The sequence below is a fragment of the Schistocerca nitens genome, chromosome 4 (assembly GCF_023898315.1).
Source record: "Schistocerca nitens isolate TAMUIC-IGC-003100 chromosome 4, iqSchNite1.1, whole genome shotgun sequence".
Classification (NCBI taxonomy): domain Eukaryota; kingdom Metazoa; phylum Arthropoda; class Insecta; order Orthoptera; family Acrididae; genus Schistocerca; species Schistocerca nitens.
The window spans coordinates 882,001,630-882,016,326 of record NC_064617.1 but is presented as its reverse complement, the minus strand read 5'-3'; the positions used below and the strand labels follow the sequence as shown (position 1 = coordinate 882,016,326).

Below are 14,697 nucleotides of genomic sequence, written 5' to 3'. Positions count from 1 at the left end.
GATGCCTGTCATCTCGACTGCTAGTGATACGAGGCCGTTGGGATCCAGCACGGCGTTCCGTATTACCCTCCTGAACCCATCGATTCCATATTCTGCTAACAGTCATTGGATCTCAATCTACGCGAGCAGCAATGTCGCGATACGATAAACCGCAATCGCGATAGGCTATAATCCGACCTTTATCAAAGTCGGAAACGTGATGGTACGCATTACTCCTCCTTACAGGAGGCATCACAACAACGTTTCACCAGGCAACGCTGGTCAACTGCTGTTTGTGTATGAGAAATCGGTTGGAAACTTTCCTCATGTCAGCACGTTGTAGGTGTCGCCACCGGCGCCAACCTTGCGTGAATGCTCTGTAAAGCTAATCATTTGCATATCACAGCATCTTCTTCCTGTCGGTTAAATTTCGCGTCTGTAGCACGTTATCTTCGTGGTGTAGCAATTTTAATGGCCAGTAGTGTAATATTACAAGTAATATCTTAATTCCATAATAAGCTACACAGTCACGACAGTAATGGAAGGCGATCAGTGATCTCTGTGATGGGGGGTGGTCTCAGCCAGCAGAAGCGTGCCGGTGTCATGGAAGGCCTGTCGTACGGACAGTGTGTGCCGTCCACCCACAGGCAGTGGCTGCATCCAACAGAGGCATGTTGCCGTCAGCTTGACAGCCATAGTGCTGATCCAGGTCTGCAACTGAGTATCGCATCATGGCCAGCGTACAGCACCTACGGCACCTGGCTCATTTCCGCTGGTCAGCACGAAGTTAATCGGAGCAAACAGAACCAATCCATAGTCACCTGCGAGGACGAAGGCAAGTTACGGAGGTGACGAGTGCCTGCACACAGTGACAGCGGACAGCGGCAGTTTGGCCCGCCATAGTCCAGGCCCAACTGTAGTCTCCCTGGTTGATGGCAGCATCACAGAGCACTCGGACTGCTGGTGGGAAGTCACTAGGCCGGCAGCATTCGGAATCAGTACTGGCACCAGCCTGCAGCCAGTGAAGACAGAAGAGTGTGGTGGTGGGAGCTTGCTGACTGAGCTGGGCTCGAAGACTCGCCTGAACCTCTCCTCGTGCTGGCAGTTGGTGAAGACCAGGGCTGAGTGTCTAAATTTAGCAATATACTGCATATGCAAGCCTGGTCAACTACCATATCTCGAAGTCGAGAAGTGAGGCCCAGTCGTTAAGAAACCATGACGTCATTGCTCCAAGTTTCCCATCGTGTCACAGACTCCACATTGCTGGTTATAGTGTATAGTGAAACAGCATTGCAACGTGTCCTTTCAGAACGTCTAAGCGGCGACTTCCGCTATGTCAGCATGCTGAATATGTCTTCTTGAGCAAGGACACCAACTACTGAGTTTCTTGCACCATCCTCACTATGGCTTCTTTTTGCTGAGACGGTCACAGGAGTGCGCTGCGTCGCCAAACCAGGTCACGGCACAACACCCCTCCCCTCTCTGGGAGATACGATCCACTGGAAAATTCTTGACAACATAACTAGTAGTTTGACATATAGGTACAATACTTTTTCGTTCTCCTTATTCTAATCCAGCGTGAATCGCAGCGCTGACTGGCTGGTCGCTTACATTAATTACGATTTTCGACGATTACACCTGTCTGCTGGCAGCTGATAACCTGTCAGTTCAAGTGAGCAAAAGTTTTCTGCCTAAAGTAAATACAGGTTACACGAAGCACAGTCAGAAATACAATGGTCCTAAAAACAGAGACACTCATTTATATGACTTTATTGCATCATTCATCACTGTACTGCTGAACATGCTGGAACGTCCGCTCCACAGTAATGTGCCCCTTCTCACCTGCAATTAACCCACTGAACTTCCCTCGTTTTCCCTGATCCACAGAATCGCAGCTTCAGAAGTACAGAGAACAACTGAAAATAATACCACAAAACTCCTTCTTCTTATGAAATTCCCTTAACAAATCGTAATTTGAAGCAAAAGGTCCTACTTCATTGATCCTTCATGGCTGCATTCCATTTCATCAATCCAGTAGGTTCCTAACTCGCTGTTTTTGTACGTTTCTTGGAACTTCGTCTCCGCAGCAAAAGTGTCCCTTACGTTTTCTGGGAAACACACCACTTAAACTATGCTCCTCTTACTTCAATGCTAATTACAGACTGACTTCTTTCTGCAACGATGTGCTTCCTTGTACCTTGTGGCAATATATGATGCGAACTGAATCTCAATTACTTTGCAAGCTTTTTAATTGATTTGTCTCTCATTACAGGAGAACCTTGCAACAGTGCGTCACTTCCCTCTGTTGGACCAATGTGTCCCCGAGTTCCGTCATGTGAAGAATAGTTTTCACACGATGTTTTCTATTGTCATGAACCTCTCGATCATGAACCTCCCGATCCTCACGCATACACTCCTGAAGGGATTTAGCTCTGTCGTTCCGACTATTAATCTTACAAGCAGTTTTACTTTTTCTTCCCCTCCCTCTCCCCCCTTCTGACGAAGCAGCTCCATCAAAGGAGGCGGCGAATCCGCTCCATTCGGAAATAAATGCGTCCGTACCACTCCATTACTCACAACATTTGCAACACAATTTAGATTATCAATAGCTTCCCGTGCGTCTGTCGCAATATATGCAATAACGTTGCCGCCTACGTTACACTCTGCATGACACAAGAATCACTGGTGCATGTACTTCCCTGTACATGACCACTGCCTATCCAGAAACACACCCAGCCCAGTATCCTGTTCACAACATCTATTGTTTCCCAATGGGGTGGATACCACTGACCTAAATCAGTATCTCCCATATTGCTATTCACACATTCATTCATTTCAGTACAGCACACATTTATTTCGTCTGACTATGTAGCTGACTAAGCTTTGGAATTTTCGCAAGATATAGGAGGTGGTAGCCCACATTAGTTTCCTGAACTTCCACAATCTTACTACAGTGTGCATTAATTAAAGTCACATTATTAATTACTTTCGCGTGACTATCCACTTTCGCTAAATACTATCCTTTTCCAATCTCTCTAACCTCTCTATAGCCTAACATTTTTCATCCATAGATCAACAATTTGTTCCTTAGGTCTAGCCCACCATCGTCATATATATTCGGTAAGATGGCTCCATATACGTGTCGGTAGGTTTAACTAGGCTGACGGTAGTTGGACGTATTGTGGGAGTAGGTAAACCGGGCACACTTCTGTTCTCTCGTAGTCTTCATTTGCTCATGCATGTTTGCAGTGTCTGCTCTCAACTCAGCTAATTGAACTAGTAAAGTCCTTAATGTTCCTTAAAAGGTAACCCCCTATATTTTTCGAGTCTTTCCTCTTGTCCACAACAAGATACATTGCATCTACTAAATGGTGCAATCCCACATATACATTTTTGCAATCCGCAGAACACCACCTGAGTTTACTTTTCTCAAACTGCACCCAAAAACACAATTAAATCTTTGGTCGAAGGCCAACTGACTCTCCATAACATTACACTCATCCTGCTGCATGCTGATACAGCGAGTTACAGCTGGAGTCATAGTCCCAGAAGCAGCTGCAGACATAAGGTCCCACATATGACACAACTTGTAGTGGCTGGGGTGGGTGACCCCTACAGCGAGTGGTGAGGCTGACTGTGAGAGGTCAGAATGCCTGCAGATCGCCATCATGGGCGTGGCTGCAGTGGTGTGGCGGTGGGTGTCTGGTGGATGTCTGACGATCCACCATAAAAATTATACTGTCAATCTCTTCATTCAACAACAAACTACACAGAGATGACGGCACTGGAAGGTGGTCAGTGTCCTCTGAGACGCAGGCTGGCCTTAGCCTGCAGAAGTATGTTGGTGCCAGCAACAGCACATCGAACAGACAGTGCGTGGAGTCCTTCCACAGGCCGTGGCGGCAGCTGGCGAAGATGTGCTGGTGTCAGTGCGACGGCCAGAGTGCTGATGTAGGTCCGGGGGTGGGTGGCGTGTGATGACAGCGCACACCAGCTGCAGAAACTAGCTCTTTCCTGCTGATCAGCACGAAGTGAACTGGGGCAAACGGGACCAAACCAGTGTCACCAGCATGGCTGAAGGCAACTTATGGTAGTCATGTGTACCTGAAATAGGGCATGGTGAACAACAGCAGTGTCTTCCCACACAGAGCGATTGCCGCTGGACAGTGCTCAAAGGGTAGGCAGGCAACAGCAGGTGGCAATGGCCCATCATGTGGTCTGCCAATGGCAAGGCACTAAGCCAGCAGCATTCGAACTTAGAACAGGCGGCGGCCTGCAGCTGGTCAAGGCAGAGTCTGGTTGGGGGCTTGGTGACTCATCTGGGCTTGTATACTGGGCTGCAGCTCCCCCCTCCCCCCCCCCTTTCCAGCAGCAGGTGACGGCTGCAATTGAGTGTCTAAATTTGGCGATATATATATATATATATATATATATATATATATATATATATATATATATATATATAAGTGTGGTCAGCTATCGTTTCTGAAATGGTCGAAGCATGTGGCCCAACCATTGAACAACCATGACATCATTGCTCCTGTTTCTCCCATTGTGTCAGTAACTTCACGTTCTGGTGATGCTGTAATGGTGTCACAATTTGTCCTTTCAGAAGCCCCAGGCGGCGACTCCCACAGTGTCAATGTGCTAAACTGGGTTATGGCGCAACATTACTGAATATATGAATTTATAGAGAGTGGAATTGGTGGTTTAGTGTTTACTTTTATTATCTTCTATTTTGCAAACTCATTAATAAACAAACCATTGGGTAGAAGTTTTCGTTGATTTAAAAAACATCATGATTTTCTGGATGACCAAAAAAATATTTACATCTGAGTTGTGACAATGAAATGTGTTGCTCTTATTAAACATAGCTTTTTTAGGGATGCATAAGGTGTTATTAAGTTTTGTTTGAAAGTTCTTTGACTCGCTCTCTGGAACGTTGTCCACACGTTGCTCTTAAATTCATATGTACTTGAGGACGGCAGTACTTCTCGCAGTATTTGTTTAGTCAATGACTGTGAGAACACAATAATGTAACTGAAAGGGAAACATGCAGAAATCTGGTCAGTGAAGTAGTGGCGAGCTGGCACACTGATCCGGTTACAGGTTATTCTATGGTGATAGCTGAATGTCTTCGGAGTATGCCTATTGGAAGACAATTAAGAGAACTGGACTGCCACGGATCGTTTTACTGAATGCAGCAGTATGCGTGGAATTTGTGAGAACTAATGAAACAGTATAATGAAAGCGACAGTTCTGGAACCATTGACTTAAATATTTGTTGACATTCATCACTAATATCACCCATTTGAATCTATGAGGGTTGGAACTTAAACTGTGGCAACTATTTATTCACCGCCGATACAAAAGAGTTACATGTTTGAACCTGTTACTGTCCTTCAAAGTCGTCACCGGCGTTGTGTAGAACCTGTTGCTAACGATGTGGAAGGCGTAGTATACCGTTAGCAGAGCCTGTTCTGTTGATGGTGCGAGTGGAGCGGTCTACTGCCTGTCAAATCTCTGGAGCAGTTCTGAAGAAAATGCCACGAAGTGGTTCCTTCATCTTCGGAATCAAATCAAAGTCACAAGGAATTAAGTCCAGGGAGTGTGGTGGATGGTACAGTACGTCCCAGTCCCATCGACCAAACAGAGCAGCCACAGGTTACGCTGTATGTGCCAGCGCATTGTCATGCAAAATGATGGGTAGATTGTGCAGAAAGTGTAGCCGCTTCTTTCTCAAAGCTGGTCGCAGGTGATGCTCCAAAAACGAACAGTTATACTGTGCATTGATGGTCTGCCGTGGAGGAACGTAATGCGTTAGTGTCTCCACAGCAGTGTCCAACCTAGTGAGGTGTTGATAATGGCGTGTTTGTCGCCTTAAAGGCATTCTTGACTAACATCAACTCACCACTTCCAGTCTCAACGGTAGCTAACGCTGACGACCGGTACAGCGTGCATTTAAAGCAAACACGATTTGTATCCTCTTAGTGGCGCCATTTTTCAGATGGAGAAACACGCCTACCACTTTTCGTTTATGTGGCACAACTTCTTCTTGGTATTGCGATTTTTTTTCCGTTAGCGTATGATATATATTTTTTATCCTTGTGATGAATGACTGTTGTACATCTTAAAATACAAATAGATTATGTATCGTTGTCAAAGTAGTTACAGGACTGTGAAAGTAGAAATAAAGGCAACTTTAAGGATATCACTCTTAACACGGCTCCTGCAAAGCCGAGTTACTGCTACGTCCTCGACACATTAAATGGCTGGCCACAGTGGCGTTCAAAACTGTGAAACTTGTTGGAACACTGCAGTAGCATCGATGACCACATCAAATTCACGATGCAGGTTGGAAAGGATGGTGCTCTGCCTTTCTTCACGTCCTCGTCTGCCGAAAACCCAATGTGTGTCTCAGGCGCGGTGTGCACTGAAAACCATCTCACGTGCACCGGTGTCTGCACGCTTACAGGCAGCAGAACGCGGTTCAAAATAGCTCTTTGTAAAGACCTCGGTTCATTATGGTAGAAAGTTACCGCAAAATTGAACTCGATAGGGAGAGTCGTTCGTGAGAAAGAATACAACAAAAAACAAACATCATAGGTAGTTCAGAAGGCTTGTGCGAGCAGAACAATGCCGAGAAGCGGAGTCCTAAGCTTTGGTCCTTGTCATTCTGTGATTCAGTGACAGGGAAGATGACCCAGCTGTTGAGGAGCCATAACTTCAACACATGACGCCTGTCAAAGGTAATATGGGCGTCAGAGCTCCTGGCGTTTTCAAAGTACTGTGTGAGCGTGGACAGTACTACACTGGGTCTGTGCGACAGTCCTATACAGAAAAAGCGCAAGCAGCTGGACATTGTCTGGAAAAGGGACTAAAGTTGCACTCAGGAACATCTCCATATTTACTAGTGCAAATGAATGTTCAAATGTGGGTGAAATTTTATGGGACTTAACTGCTAAGGTCATCAGTCCCTAAGCTTACACACTACTTAACCTAAATTATGCGAAGGACAAACACACACACCCATGCCCGAGGGAGGACTCGAACCTCCGCCGGGACCAGCCGCACAGTCTATGACTGCAGCGCCTCAGACCGCTCGGCTAATCCCGCGCGGCAGTGCAAATGATTCTGGGATAGTGTGGGATAGTGAGATTACTGAAAGTATAGAGGTCAAAATATTCAGCATCAAGAATAAAGTTAGCATGTGAGTAAAGCACAGAACCTGGCAATCACAAGATTAAAGCAGACCCGGGATGGCTTCAGCACCACCGTCGCCACAGCCGGTGACAGAGCTGCGCAATAAGTGCTGCAACGATGTGGCAGTGAGTCAGCATTTGACAATGACCATAGAGCACTCGGCAGAAAGCTCGAGGGTGTAAAACCATTTGTTGTGGCTACAACTCTGACAAGGTTACACTTAGGATGCATACAAATTACATTATGTAGAATTTACATTTTTAAATTTACTTTAAACTTAGAATTTGTCTGTAACTATTCTTACACAATATAGCATTTCTGGAGAGAAGCTAACTTTTCAGTTTACTTTAAAAATGGTTAGCTGTCCTATACTCCGTCTGTAGGGTGGTAGTCTGTCGTAAAATACGCTGTTTGCGTTCGCATGGTCCCTGTAACCCACACACATCAAAAAAAGTTTTGCATCAGCTCGGTTCCGCGAGTTCCAGAACCTGTACAGAAAATTGGAATAGAGATCAACATAAACATCATTTCTGTCCTTTTTATTGCTCATGAAACCCGCAGACTGCATGTTGTACCACCATATAGCGATACCTTCAGAGGTGGTGGTCCAGATTTCTGTACACACCAGTACCTCTAATACCAAGTAGCACGTCCTCTTGCATTGATGCATGCCTGTATTCGTCGTGTCATACTATCCACGGCGATTTGGCGTGGATCCCTCAGAGTGGTTGGTGGATCACGTCGTCCATAAACAGCCCTTTTCAATCACTCCAAGGCACGTTCGATAGGGTACATGTCTGAAGATGGTTCAAATGGCTCTAAATACTAAGGGACTTAACATATGAGGTCATCAGTCCCCTAGACTTAGAACTATGTAAACCTAGCTAACGTAAGGACATCACACACATCCATGCCCAAGGCAGGGTTCGAATCTGCAACCATAGCAGCAGCGCGGTTCCGGACTGAAGCGCCTAGAACCACTCGGCCACAGCGGTCGGCTCATCTCTGGAGAACATGCTGGCCGCTATAGCCGAGCAATGTCGTTATCCTGAAGGATGTCATTCACAAGATGTGCACGATGGGGGCGCGAATTGTCGTCCGTGAAGGCGAATGCCTTGCTGGCGATATGGTTGCACTATTGGTCGGAGGACGGCATTCACGTATCGTACAGCCGTTATGGCGCCTTCCATGACCACCAGCGGCGTATGTCGGCCCCACATAATGCCAATCCAAAACAGCAGGGAACTTCCACCATGCCGGACTCGCTGCCTAAGGTGTTCAGCCTGACCGGGTTGCCTCCTAACACGTCTCTGACGATTGTCTGGTTGAAGGCATATGTCACACTCATCGGTGAAGAGAACGTGATGCCAGTCATAAGCAGTCCATTCGGCATGTTGTTGGGCTCATCTGAACCACGCTGCATGGTGTCGTGGTTGCAAAGATGGACCTCACCATGCATATTCGGAGTAAAGTTACACATCATGCAGCCTATTGCACACAGTTTGAGTCGTAGCACGATGTCCTGTGGGTGCACGAAAAGCATTATTCAAGATGATGGCGTTGCTGTCAGGGTTCCTCCGAGCCATAATCCGTAGGTAGCGGTCATCCACTGCAGTAGTAGCCCCTGGGTGGCCTGAGCGAGGCATGTCATCGACAGTTCCTGTCTCTCTGTATCTCCTCCACATCTGAGCAAAAACACTTAGGTTCACTCTGAGATGCCTGGACACTTGCCTTGTCGAGAGCCCTTCCTGGCACAAAGTAATAATGTGTATGTGATCGAACCGCAGTATTGACCATCCAGGCATGGTTGAAGTAAAGACAACACGAGCCGTGTGCTTACTTCCTGATGGAACGACTGGAACTGATCGGCTGTCGGACCCCTCCGTATAATAGGCGCTGCTCATGGATGGCTGTTTACATCTTTGGGCGGTTTTAGTGACGTGTCTGAATAGTCAAAGAGACTATGTCTGTGATATAATATCCACAGTCAACGTCTATCTTCAGGAATTCTGGGAACTGGGGTGATGTAAAACATTTTTTATGTGTGTATTATTATTAGTCTTTTACTTCTGGTATTGTAATTATCTGTAGACTTGGAATTGTATTATTGACAATGTTTGCTTAATGGAGCTGTGCCCTCTACTGCGTATAAGGAACATTATTCATATGTCTTGCATAAACATTTCTGAACATAATAACACACAGTATGGTTGTTTTGTGACATACGAGTACGGAGGGTGCAGGGGCGCTACTCACGATGGGCTGCTGGTTGAGCTGCAGCTTCTCGAGGTCGCCCTGGTCGAAGAACTCGTCGGCCACCATCTTGGCAACCTTGTGCTGCACCTCCCACGGCTTGGCGATGGCGCTGACGTCGCACGCCGTCATCATCATGCCGCACAGCACTGCGCATGCGTTGTTTGGGCCAGTCAGTTTACTTTCCGGCTTGGTTAAAGAACAACACATGCTCAGATTTAAGGTCAGTGGGTGGCAAGGGGTGAACCTTATATACGATGCTGCTTTGGGAATCAAGTGAGCAAGCCCGCGATACACAAGTGCCTTACTTACTGCAGACCATTAAATACACTCCTGGAAATGGAAAAAAGAACACATTGACACCGGTGTGTCAGACCCACCATACTTGCTCCGGACACTGCGAGAGGGCTGTACAAGCAATGATCACACGCACGGCACAGCGGACACACCAGGAAACGCGGTGTTAGCCGTCGAATGGCGCTAGCTGCGCAGCATTTGTGCACCGCCGCCGTCAGTGTCAGCCAGTTTGCCGTGGCATACGGAGCTCCATCGCAGTCTTTAACACTGGTAGCATGCCGCGACAGCGTGGACGTGAACCGTATGTGCAGTTGCCGGAGTTTGAGCGAGGGCGTATAGTGGGCATGCGGGAGGCCGGGTGGACGTACCGCCGAATTGCTCAACACGTGGGGCGTGAGGTCTCCACAGTACATCGATGTTGTCGCCAGTGGTCGGCGGAAGGTGCACGTGCCTGTCGACCTGGGACCGGACCGCAGCGACGCACGGATGCACGCCAAGACCGTAGGATCCTACGCAGTGCCGTAGGGGACCGCACCGCCACTTCCCAGCGAATTAGGGACGCTGTTGCTCCTGGGGTATCGGCGAGGACCATTCGCAACCGTCTCCATGAAGCTGGGCTACGGTCCCGCACACCGTTAGGCCGTCTTCCGCTCACGCCCCAACATCGTGCAGCCCGCCTCCAGTGGTGTCGCGACAGGCGTGAATGGAGGGACGAATGGAGACGTGTCGTCTTCAGCGATGAGAGTCGCTTCTGCCTTGGTGCCAATGATGGTCATATGCGTGTTTGGCGCCGTGCAGGTGAGCGCCACAATCAGGACTGCATACGACCGAGGCACACAGGGCCAACACCCGGCATCATGGTGTGGGGAGCGATCTCCTACACTGGCCGTACACCACTGGTGATCGTCGAGGGGACACTGAATAGTGCACGGTACATCCAAACCGTCATCGAACCCATCGTTCTACCATTCCTAGACCGGCAAGGGAACTTGCTGTTCCAACAGGACAATGCACGTCCGCATGTATCCCGTGCCACCCAACGTGCTCTAGAAGCTGTAAGTCAACTACCCTGGCCAGCAAGATCTCCGGATCTGTCCCCCATTGAGCATGTTTGGGACTGGATGAGGCGTCATCTCACGCGGTCTGCACGTCCAGCACGAACGCTGATCCAACTGAGGCGCCAGGTGGAAATGGCATGGCAAGCCGTTCCACAGGACTACATCCAGCATCTCTACGATCGTCTCCATGGGAGAATAGCAGCCTGCATTGCTGCGAAAGGTGGATATACACTGTACTAGTGCCGACATTGTGCATGCTCTGTTGCCTGTGTCTATGTGCCTGTGGTTCTGTCAGTGTGATCATGTGATGTATCTGACCCCAGGAATGTGTCAATAAAGTTTCCCCTTCCTGGGACAATGAATTCACGGTGTTCTTATTTCAATTTCCAGGAGTGTAATTGTTCGCGGTAGTGGTAGCTAAACCACAGAGGGCAGTACACAAGCTGCTTCTCTTAAACTCTGCATACGACTTTACGATTTCATCAGCTTAAAGTAAGGTAATGGCTTTGCTGGGAAGGGAACCAGTGACAAAAAATATGGATCGATTATACATCATTGGATCTAGTTTTCTTTCCCAATACTTTGGCTGTAACAAACTGTAAAGAAGACAAGGATATTAAAAATAAAAACCACCTGTCAGGATATATAAGGCTATGTCCTGACTGACTGAGTCATCATTGTCCATCTGACAACCAATTAGAAACTTGAGATTAATGTCGTATTGTAGGCGTCGCTTAAGAACGGGCTTGCCGAAGTTCTACCTCTAATGGGGTGAAATAGGAGATGAAACGTTTTTTAAAAAAATATGACACTATTAGGGCAATTTTGAAGGTAGACGTACGAGAATTGGTATCTGGATTCTATGTCAGAAATAAAGAAATATGTGTTTCAGCATTTTGGGGGTGAAATAGTGGGCGTCAGTTTTTTTTAAAAAAATAAATCGTTATTAAAGAATTATTAAAGCGGTTTTAAAGCTACATCTATAAAACTAGTATCTGATCTCTTGGTTACAAGTAAGAAAAATATGTGTTTCAGTGTCTTCGGAAATTCAGCCTGTCAAGAAATATTTCATTATGAAAGCATTTTTAAAGCTAAATCTATAAAAATTCGAATTAGTCTTCTCGGATAAAAATAGAAAAAATACGTGCTTCCCTGTTTTTGGAAATCGAAACCCTATAGGGGAGAAACAGAGGATCAAAGTTTTTATGGAAATATTTCAAAATACAAGCTTTTATGAAGCTGAATCTATGATATTTTGTGTTTGCCTCTTCTGTTAGAAATAAAAAATATACATATCACTGTTTTTGGAAATTAAACCTCTAAGTAGGTGAACAGTAGCTGAAATGTTTTATGAAAAAATTCATTGTAAAATCATTTTCAAAGTTAAAGCTGCGAAAATTGGTTCTTTGGCTTCTCGGTTGCAAATTAGAAAATACGTGTTTCGCTGTTTTTGCAAATTCATACCTTAAGGATTTGAAATAGGGCCAGAATAATTCACTGACTCGTAATCGCACAGCCCAAGACTAATCATCGTCCAGCCCAAACCGCTAAGTACAGAAACTTGAAAGTTGGAGAGGGTGTGGCGCTTATACTGCAGGCATCGTGTAAAAAGGTGTTGCTCGAGTTCCTACTCCTAAAGGGGTGAATTAGGGGACGAAAGGCTTTTTGAAAGTATTTCACTATTAAGGCAATTTTGGTGCTAGAACTACGGAAATTGGCAATTGGTTTCTCAGTCAGAAATAAAAAAATATATGTTTCAGCATTTTTTTGAAATTCAGTCGTTAAGGGGATTAAACTGTGGGTGAAATCTTTCTTGAAAATGAATCATTGTGAAAGAATTACTGGAGCATTTTCAAAGCTACATCTACGAAGACTGGTATTTGGCTTTTCGGTTAGAAATAAAAAATACATGTTTCAATGTTTTCTGGAAATTCAGTCCCCTAAGGGAGTGAAGTGAGAAACGAGAAATTTTATGAAACAATTTCATTACCAAATCATTACTAAATCTCTTAACATTTGTACTTAACTTCTGTTTTAGAAATAATGAAATATTTATTACACTGCTTTTGAAGATTCAGTACCTAAGGGGGTAAAATAGGGGTGTATTCAAAAATTTTCAAAACTAAATCTATGAAAATTGGTATATCACTTCTCGGTTAGATATAAAGAAATATGTGTTAGCGGAAAAACCCATGATTCTATGGCCTTAATTAACATGAAAAGTTTAGAAAGTGTTGCAGTTTGCTGAACAACATAAAAATTCGATTACAAAAAAACAAAAAAAGATTTGTGTAAACCATACAGTCACTCGAGTGAAGCAGCGGACAGTAAACCAGTCTATACATATTACTAAATTAAACTTCCGCACCAAATTTTTCTGTCTGTATGTTTGGGCTTACCTCAGGAACCATTGCTGGGATTATGACATAGTTTCCCTAATAAATAGAATGATTCACGAGGAAGATTTGTGAATATAATTTATAGTTGTAGGAATGACTGATGTGTATTACACGTATTGTTATCTGTTCCATATTTAACAGGACATTGTAGTGACATCTCGTAGCAATGATGGAAGCGACGAACTGGCCAGCTACAGAAGAGGCGCGATCTGACGAGGAAAGCAGTGAACTAAACAGCTGCCACAACTCCAGAAAACAGCGAAGTCTGACCAGAATCTATATATATATACACACACCTACACGTGTTATAAACTAAGGTTCCTGACTGCGTTTTCCTGTGCATGAAGGCTAATCTCAAGAACTACTGGAGGAATTTTGATACGGTTTTCCCTAAGAGACGGACTGACTCATCATGAAGGTTTGTATGTATAATTTACTACCGCTACTCCAGACAAGTCGTCTGTCTGTGGATATTTAGTGCCACCCGCATGAAGCCGGGGCTGGTCGCTAATGTCGAAAACTGAGGGAAGAGACTCAAATGAAATTTTATGAAGTAATGGCCGTGTGGAGCAGGGTATTGGGCAAAAAGGAAAGATTCTGGGTAGTTATCAGCGTTATAAATGAAGTTCCAAGCATCTGTAAGAAGTTTCAGCGGAGAAGGTAAAATCTGGCCATCGACACAGAGACAGAATCGGGTGTGAAATCAGTACAGAGCGAAATATTACAAAATGAATGGTAGAAAGACGTCCTGCTTGTGTCACGCCAGCGATCAAGATCCCAAGGAAAGCCTTCATTGGACACCTCTGGGGTGAAGATCAGTTGGCACATCGAGGGCAAGGTGGTGTAACCAAACAGCTTAATCTTGGCCTAAGCCAAGATGGGTGGTAGAAGATGGGTCAGAATGTAAAGGTAACTGGATTCGCTGACAGCACTTTTCACAGTTTTTACTTTCTTTTTATGTGAGGTCCATAAAAATGTTGCAGCAGATGGGCATCCACCAAAGAACTACCTGAATAACGTGGCATAATATGAAGAAACAAGCAGTCTTGAATGGAGTGTTAAAATTTTTTATTATTCCCCAATGACACGTTTCACCTTTATTTAGGCATCTTCAGAGTGGTTGATATTTGGTAGCGATGGGTGCAGGGGATACCGTGCATAAAATGTTCCAGCAGACAGAACTCACTTGTCAAAGCTTTAAAAACACTGCACACAGTCCAGTGCAAACCAAATCAAACGACTGAAGCAAAGAGGTGGGAAGCGACAGTGGCTCACCAAGCACCGGCAGCTGTGTGCCATGGAGCAGTCAGTTCAACGTGCACTTCCAGCCACGGTGGAAAAAAATTATAAATAAATAAAAATAAAATTAAAAAATATTTGCATGAGTAGGAATAAGATGGTAATGTCCTTACTAACGTTAACATTAATAGTGTATACATATCGTATAAACTGACTAGTTCCATATCATTTCGTTAAAAGAATCGTTCAAATGATCTGTGGAACATGTA

The 14,697-nt window shown here is 45.3% G+C and overlaps 1 protein-coding gene across 1 annotated transcript in view; it reads right to left on the bottom strand.

Annotated features, from left to right (window-relative positions):
• LOC126252640 (cGMP-specific 3',5'-cyclic phosphodiesterase) overlaps positions 1–14,697 on the bottom strand; it is a gene marked incomplete at its 3' end in the record, with an annotated part of 583,236 nt that overhangs the window by 46,084 nt on the left and 522,455 nt on the right. Inside the window, exon 17 of the mRNA XM_049953543.1 lies at positions 9,439–9,584. Within this exon, the coding sequence (XP_049809500.1) occupies positions 9,439–9,584 (146 nt within the window). The remainder of the gene's footprint in view (positions 1–9,438; positions 9,585–14,697) is intronic.